General features: G+C 38.2%; 1 protein-coding gene across 1 annotated transcript; it reads right to left on the reverse strand.

Annotated features, from left to right (window-relative positions):
• Positions 1-127: 127 nt before the first annotated feature.
• On the reverse strand, positions 128-5,444 carry LOC146937838 (uncharacterized). Its single transcript, XM_085751939.1, has one exon. It carries the CDS (start codon positions 5,009-5,011, stop codon positions 3,122-3,124), a length of 1,890 nt encoding a protein of 629 aa, XP_085608065.1. The 5' UTR covers positions 5,012-5,444; the 3' UTR covers positions 128-3,121.
• Between the last annotated feature and the right edge of the window lie 3,769 nt (positions 5,445-9,213).

The raw sequence follows: 9,213 nt of genomic DNA on the forward strand, positions 1-9,213 counted from the left end.
AATCTAAGAAGATACGCGACTTGGATTCCGGTAATTGAAACAATAAGAAGAGACTCCCCTATTGGAAAGGTCGTGATGGGATTGTGTATGAAATAATGGATGTAACAGTGAAACTTAATAAAGAAAATGAAGGAACTTGCAATTGTATTAATGGAGAAGTTCAATTACAAGCATAACAAACAGGATAAAAAGACAATAACAGACTGATAGCAAAAGCTTATCAGTCCCAAGCACACAGTGCTCCCCAAGTAATCACTAATAAGTGACCCCACCAAAATAACAGAATTCTAAGATGATTCTTCTCTTCTGACTCCTTCCACTTAAATAGGCAGCTCCACATTCCTTGCATCATATAGCCACGTCATCATTCCTTAACTCTTTCCCTTTCTTTCTCTTATATACCCTCCAAACCTTTGGCTTAGGCCCACTGCCAGCATCCATCACCTGATCCATGTTTCTATCAATTCCCTCCTCCTTAGAAACAGCCTTGTCCTCAAGGATAAAATTTGGAAACTGACCATGCAAAACCTCATTATCTTCCCAAGTAACATCCTCTAGAGTCTTATGCTTCCATTTAATAAGGCTCTGCTGCACAGCTACACCTTCCTTGATAGTGACCCTGGAGCCCATAACCTTCTCTGGATACACATCTAATTCCTCAGTGATTTCTAAGTCTTTAGGCAGCTCCCCTTGAACATGGTAGTCCCCAATTGCTTTCTTAAGCAAGGACACATGGAACACAGTGTGAATCCTGGACTGATCAGGTAGTTGTAGTTTGTAAGCCACCTCTCCTACCTTGGCTACAATTTTAAAAGGCCCATAGAAACGTGCAGATAATTTCTGGTTAATTCTCTTAACCACTGAATGTTGCCTGTGGGGACGTAATTTCAAAAAAACCCATTCCCCCACTACAAAACTCAAATCTCTTCTTTTCTTGTTAGCATAGCTAACCATCTGTTCTTGAGATTTTTGAAGATGAAGTTTAAGTTGTTTGAGAGCCTCATCCCTCTCGCTTAACTCCAATGCCACAGCAGCAACTTTAGTTTCATTGGATAAAAATCTTAAAATACTAGGAGGTTGTCTCCCATAAACCACTTCAAACGGAGTCTTCCCAATGGACACATGATACGTAGTGTTATACCAAAATTCAGCCCAAGAAATCCAGTTTGACCAAGTCTTAGGTTGATCCGAAGCAAAACATCTCAGATAGCTTTCTAGACACCTATTTATCACTTCCGTTTGCCCATCTGTTTCAGGGTGATAAGCGGAGCTCATTTGCAACTTAGTGCCTTGCAGCTTAAATAATTCCAACCAAAAGTTGCTAACAAATAAGGGATCTCTATCACTGATAAGGGACTTGGGAATGCCATGTAGTCGCACAATCTCTTTTACAAACAGTTCAGCAATGGACTTGGCCGTATAGGGATGTTTGAGCAATATGAAATGGCTGTACTTTGACAACCTATCTACTACCACAAGTACAGCTTCATAACCTCGAGATTTGGGGAGTCCCGTAATGAAATCTAAGGAAAGGTCCTCCCAGACACCATTTGGGACAGGAAGAGGTTGCAGCAATCCTCCTGGAGTCGTAGCAGCATACTTTTGCCTCTGACAAGTGTCACAAGTTCTCACAAAATCCCTGACAGACTTCTGCATGCCCACCCAATATAAAGTATCTGCTAGCTTCCTATAAGTACGCAAGAAACCTGAATGCCCACCAGTAGGAGTACCATGATGTTCCTCCAAAAGAAGAGGAATAGATGTAGATTGAAGGGATAAAACCAACCTCCCATGATAAAACAGCACGCCATGATTAACAGAATATCCTGGCCTAGCAGCAGGGTTAGATTCCACTTCTTGTATTATTTTCTGAATATATGGATCAGCCTTTACCTCGTCTAATAATTTATGGCTGTCAGTCCATTGTGGATAAGAAACCAGAGTGCTAAATTCAGCTTCATCATAACACCTGGATAAAGCATCCGCAGCTCTATTTTCCATGCCTGGTTTGTATTTAACTTCAAACTGGTAGCCCAGCAACTTTGCTAGCCAACATTGTTGGTCAGGAGATGTTATCCTTTGCTGCAGAAAATGCTTTAAACTTTTGTGATCAGTATAAACAGTGAATTGCTTCCCCAACAAATAGTGCCTCCAATGTTGAATGCATAAAACTAACGCCATTAACTCCTTCTCATAAACCGATTTGGCCAAATTACCCTGAGATAATGCCTTGCTGAAAAAAGCTACAGGTTTTCTCTGTTGCATCAGTACTGCACCTATACCATGCCCAGCTGCATCACACTCCACTTCAAAGGGAATAGAGAAATTTGGTAATACCAGAACAGGAGGTGAAGTCATAATGATCTTCATTAACTTGAAGGCTGCAATTGCTTCGGTGCCCCACACAAAATTATCTTTCTTGGTCAATTCGGTCAGTGGTTTTACTATCTTGCCATAATCCTTAATAAACTTCCTATAATACCCAGTGAGCCCCAAGAATCCACGGACTCCCTTCACATTTTTTTGGCTCGGGCCACTCCAAGATACACCTCATCTTTTCAGGATCTACGGCCACCCCTTCTCCCGAAATAATATGCCCCAAGTAATCAATTTGTTTACATCCAAACTTACATTTAGCTTGATTAGCAACAAAACAATTCTCAAGTAAAACAGATAAAACCTGTTGCAAGTGTTTCTGGTGCTCTAGAATGTCTCTGCTATATATGAGGATATCATCAAAAAAGACTAAGACAAACTTTCTCAAGAAAGGCCTAAAAATGTCATTCATAGTAGCTTGGAATGTTGCTGGCGCATTCATCAACCCAAAAGGCATCACTAAATATTCATAGTGACCGTTATGAGTTCTAAAGGCTGTTTTTGGGATATCCTCTTCATGCACTCTAATTTGGTGATAACCTGACTTCAAATCAATTTTAGAGAACACAGTTGATCCATACAATTCATCCAGTAGCTCATCAACTATAGGAATAGGATATTTATCAGGAATTGTGGCTTTATTAAGGGCCCTATAATCCACACACATTCTCCAACTCTTATCCTTCTTTCTTACCAAGATTACAGGACTAGAGAAAGCACTCATACTGGGCCTAATCACACCTGCCTACAACAATTCATTCACTTGCCTTTCAATCTCTTCTTTCTGGTGGTGGGGATATCTGTAGGGTCTGACATTGATTGTCCCATGATTTGGAACTAGTTTGATGTGATGCACTTTAGTCCTTTCAGGAGGAAGCTGAATATGATCTCTGAAAACTTCAGGAAACTGTTCCAAAATTGCAAGCAATTCTGTTGGCACTGTGTTTGCACTATCTTCTAGTTGTTGATGTTGTGACCACCACCAATCAGTACCCAGCCTACTCTGCTTGTCCTCCAAAAACGTATTCAAGTAACTTTGTTTTTCCTGCTTACTTCCCTGACCCAACACCTTCACCATTTGTCCCTCATACATGAACCGCATAGACAGAGCTTTCCAATCCATCACTACCTCTCCTAGTGTACTCAGCCACGCTACTCCCAACACCACATCTAGTCCACCAAGCTCAAAAACCAACGCATCAATAACCACTTTCACAGATCCCACCATTATAACAATTCCTTTGCACACACCTTGAGACTTCACCCTATGCCCATCCCCCAATTTGATGCTTCGCGCCGGTGTAGGAGTTATTGTAAGACCCAACGCATTTGTTACTTGAGGGGAGATGAAATTGTGGCTTGCACCACTATCAAGCAACAATAACACGTCAACATTTCCAATTTTTCCTTCTACCTTCATGGTACGGTATCCCCCCATGCTTCCCAGTACACCCATAAATTTGTATTCCACTTCCTCTTCCTCTTCGCACTCAGTACCTTCGTCCTCCATACATACGATTTCACCATCATCGTTCAGAGTTTCCCCTTCGCCTAGAATCAACACACGAAGAGATTTTTCTGGACATTTATGGAGAGTTGGATGGTACTTACCCCCACATCTGAAACACAACCCTTTAGCTCTTCTCTCTTCCATTTCTTCACTGCGCATTCCCTTCCACCTCTCCGCCGCTCCGTTACGACGTTCGTTTTCATTTTTCTTTCCTGTTGAACTCAAAGACGAAGTTGAATTTGAGTTAGAACCCACCGAACCCGTTTTTCTTGCCGGGTTAGACCAACCCGAATTCATGGATCTGGTTGTTTCCTTCTGGGTCGGGTTGAACCCGCTCCGAAACTTTGACCCAAACCCACTGGACTCACTATTACGGCCCAAGATCTTCTTCCCGTTCGTCCGATCCACGTCATCATCATCTTCTTTCAATTCCTCCTCCACATCCTTCGCCATCCTCATCATCTGCATCCGATTCTGCGGATTCAGAGTTCTCACCCTTCGGCGAATTGGTTGTTTCAACCCACTCATGAAGTAACCCAGATATTGTTCTTCTGGTAATCGCCCTACCTGCGACGAGAGAAGCTCAAAAGCTTCAACAAACTCCTCCACACTCCCATTTTGCTTCAACGTAGACAGCTCTTCGAATGGGTTTTCCAAACGACGACCACCGTAGCGAGCGATTAACGATTTCTTCAATTTTTCCCACGTTAATTGATCCTCTGTTTCCATCAACAAGTTAAACCAGTGTATGGTGGCACCTTCCATGCTCAGTCGAGCTAACTTCACACGCATCTCTTCGGTCGTATTTTGCACATCAAAATAGATCTCAGCTCTAGTGATCCATCCTACAGGATCGTCTCCTTCAAACACCGGTAGCTTAACCTTCTTACCGGAAAGTCGCGATTCCTGAAAATGATTATCTGAAGATTCACTCGAATGAGTAAACTCCGGTGTTGGTCGCGTCTCTAGTCGCTTGCTTAATTCACTCAGCACAGCGCTTTGTTGTTGCATCGTAACGCTTTGTTGCTGCATCTGTTGCGAGAGTACCAACAACGCAGATTTCATCTCTCCCATCTCTGCTTCCAGTGCGTCGACTCTTTCTGCCATCTTGGGTTGGCGTGGCATCTACGATTGCAGACACTGTGTTGTTTGGATCCGGTAGGTCGGACCAATTGATGGGATTGTGTATGAAATAATGGATGTAACAGTGAAACTTAATAAAGAAAATGAAGGAACTTGCAATTGTATTAATGGAGAAGTTCAATTACAAGCATAACAAACAGGATAAAAAGACAATAACAGACTGATAGCAAAAGCTTATCAGTCCCAAGCACACAGTGCTCCCCAAGTAATCACTAATAAGTGACCCCACCAAAATAACAGAATTCTAAGATGATTCTTCTCTTCTGACTCCTTCCACTTAAATAGGCAGCTCCACATTCCTTGCATCATATAGCCACGTCATCATTCCTTAACTCTTTCCCTTTCTTTCTCTTATATACCCTCCAAACCTTTGGCTTAGGCCCACTGCCAGCATCCATCACCTGATCCATGTTTCTATCAGGTCGATACTTATCAAGTGGGGGTAGGCTGGTATTGCTTAAGTAGCATACCACTTTTCTACTTGTCTTTTTACAAGGCCCCCGAGAAAGTAAGACATGAACTGACTCAAGTTCAAAGATGATATCTTTGGGGAGGGGGATTGGAAGGAAGTAAGATTAATTGGGTGTGTTGTGAGAGGGTGTGCTAGCTCACCAAAAGATGAAGGAGGGCTTGGTGTCAGATTAAATGGCTTCGGAGATGCATTTTGAAAATGGATACAGTTTGGTCAGGTTTGATAAGACATGGATACGGTCTAGTCTCAAAAAAATTGCTTTGTTTGGATGATGCATATTCGGGAAGGCTAGACACGTTATGGTGGCGTAATTTATGTTCAATTGGAAAGGTGTGTGAATTGAAACCAAACTGGTTTGCTAATTCAGTGAGGTATGCAGTTGGAAATGGCGTTAACACTTTATTTTGGAGAGATTTATGGTTTGGTAATGAACCATTAAGCAATTAGTTCCCAGTTTTATTTAACCTTGCAGCGGACAAGGACACACAGTGGTACAGAAAAAGGGCCAGTCTGCAGGGCCGTATAATTGGAATTGGACGTGGCTTAGAAATCTAAATCATGATAAGGAAGTGTGTAAGACTGTGTTAAATAAGTTTCTCTATGTTGTTCAGCTGCAGGCTGGAGTGAATGATGTGGTTAAGTGGCTGCCGGACGAATGCAATGGATTTTCGGTCAAGGGCTGTTTTGAATTGTTGCACAGCTTGCAAAACTTTGCAGCAGCAGATGCAGAATTTATATCTGCAGTTAGACGACTTTGGGTTACCTCTGTGCCTTCAAAAATAGCCGTTTTTGGAGAAAAATTGCTGCAAGAAAGACTTCCAACACGGGTTGAATTATGGAAGAGAGAAGTCATTCAAAATATTCGTCAACAAAGTTCTGTATTTTGTTTGGACAACATATAATCGGTAATTCATTTATTTGTAAATTGTGTAAAAACTCAAGATTTGGGATCTAATTCTCATTTGGATAAATTGGAAACCAAGTGGATGGAGGTCAGAGATAGTGGATAAATTTTTGTTGTTTACTTCGGTATGCAGAGGCAAGACGGGCTAGAAGGTTGTTACATCTAATTTGGTTATCGACAACTTGGTGTATTTGGTTGGAACGTAATTATATTATGTTTAACAGTAAAACTGTTAATGTTGGGGAGGTCGTTGATTAGATAAACCGACTGTCTTGGTTTTGGATCATTAGCAGAGAAGTAAGGAATGAGAGAATTGAGTATTTTCGGATTGCTGGTCTAGCCCATATGCACTCGTTTGTCTTCAAACTGTATAAAGTTGGCCATTAGACGAAATTTTGGTGGCTGGTGCTGTGGATTTTGTGTTAGCATTACAATTTGGTGTTGTTGACAGTATTCAAGAAAGGCATTTGGTGTTTAAGGGAGGTAATATGATGTAGCTGCATTGAAAATTCTGTGTTGGAATAGATTCTGGTTTTTGTTTTTATATAGTTATATATAAAATGAGCTTCTGTACATCTTTGTACAATAAAGAGGTTTTATGTGTGATAGTGCTCTGGTGAATTTTAGTGGAGTTCCACGAGTACGGTATGCGTATCCGATACGGATAAGTACCTGGTACAGGTACTTCACCTTCTTACAATTACCCATGCTTCATAGGTCTGAATGCTTTGTTTTTTGGCAGTTTTGAACTTTGATTATGATGTTCAAATCCATTTAAATTGATTTTTGATTGCTCAGTCACAAACCAGAGATATGGTTTATTTGATCAATGTATGTTTCATGTTTACATTTAAATTGAGAAATTATTGGTTATCAAATTCAATAACTTATATATTTCGTTTTCGTAGTTCTAACTTGATTCCATCAAATAATAGTCTTGAAATTAATTTCTGCCGTGGAGCTAGATATTCCTTTTGCATCATTTGTCATTCTCCTCTTTCAAGTTATTTCTATATTCTGGAAGCATAGTACTGAATGTTGCTTATATTTGCATTACTCTAATGTCACACCTAATTATTTTTTGAGGAGGAACATAATCCTGAGTATATGGTTTCCAAAAAATTTATTATCTTTACTAGATTTTGTTCTGTATAATTTGTATTTTTAAATATGTGGTAATTGTTTTTCAATATGGATCTATGTATATAGCTTAAAGGATACATTTCATGAAGTTACACAAAAAAAATAGTGTTTATTCAATACTTGGTACGTTGGCCTTTCATGAAGCATTGTTGGGAACAACATGGCACATTTGATGCATTTTTAAATCCATGTCAAGTTTTGCAGTTTTTTTCTTCTTTAAAATAGTTTTTATTCATTTATACTCAATTAATTGTAGTGGATGAATAGAAAACACATCATGACTATTGACTAATTTTATTAATAATTGTAACAAAGGAAGTACAAGGTCTTAGAAAGATAAAATTATTTTAGATTCCTATTGTCTTAATACTATTTTAGATTCCTCTGAGTCTTCACTCTCATTTAAAGGCTAAGGTCAATGACTTTATTGTGAACGGACATTGGAGCATTCCATTTTCTGTGCTCATCTCCTTCCCTCAGGTCAAACATCTTGCAGAACAAGTAACCATCCCCTTTGAAGAAACTGCAGATAAGCTGATTTGGAAACATAGCAATAATGTCTCTTCCACAAAAAACAGTATTCCATATTATTTTATTGATATAAATTACTCATCCTTAGTCTTTGATCAATTGTAACAAACGTGAGTAAAAAATAATGGAAAAGATTGGACTTTGAATCCTCTAAAAAAAAGATTAGTAACAAATGTGAGCAAAACATAATGTTAAATATTGGAATTTAAATCCTCTAAAAAAAGATTAGTAATAGACGTGAGCAAAAAAATATTGTTAAAGATTGGACTATAAATTCTCTAAAAAAAATTAGTAACGAACGTGAGCAAAAAATAATGTTAAAGATTGGACTTTAAATCCTCTAAAAAAAGATTAGTAACAAACGTGAGAAAAAAATAATGTTAAAGATTGAACTTTAAATACTCTAAAAAAATATTAGTAACAAACGTGAGCAAAAAATAATGTTAAAAATTAAACTTTAAATCCTCTGGAAAAAAATATTAGTAACAAACGTGAGCAAAATATTATGTTAAAGATTGGACTTTAAATCCTCTAAAAAAATATTAGTAACAAATATGAGCAAAAATTAATGTTAAAGAGCAGACCATATTCCCAATGTCGGAATCTATCTTCCACGACATGTTTTTAGTCATGGTCAATTATATGTAGCTTTATCGAGAGAAGTTTCTCAAAATTCAACAAAAGTTCTCATTAATGAAGGGAAAATAGAAGGAGAAGATGGTGACTTTACAAAAAATGTAGTTTTTAAATATATTCTTTTATCGCAGTCATAAAAATGTTTCTTTTACATAAAATGTCATTTATACATTTATGTTATGATGTTACTAATTACTATTAGAATAAACAATAAAAAATCATTATTTTTTCTTTATTTTATATGCAGACAAACTAAAATATGTTGAGTTTATAAATAATTGTTATATAACTTGACAATATTTTGTTTATAAATCAATATATCAATAATTTCCATTAATATTTAAAAATTTAAAAAATTTAATCAAAATTATACAAACATACATAATAAAATAATCACATGCGTTAGAGCAGTAGAAAGAGCGGACAGACGGGCACGATAGTGCCCGTCTTTTCGCTAGTATATATAAAGAAAATAGCATGTTTCGGCTCTTTTGGACT

Source organism: Medicago sativa, chromosome 3 (genome assembly GCF_051527215.1).
Source record: "Medicago sativa cultivar Bolivia chromosome 3, Bolivia_mono, whole genome shotgun sequence".
Taxonomy (NCBI): Eukaryota; Viridiplantae; Streptophyta; class Magnoliopsida; order Fabales; family Fabaceae; genus Medicago; species Medicago sativa.

Bases quoted from the DNA above. Each gene is read 5' to 3' on its own strand.
- LOC146937838 (XM_085751939.1), bottom strand. From the start codon at position 5,011: ATGCCACGCCAACCCAAGATGGCAGAAAGAGTCGACGCACTGGAAGCA.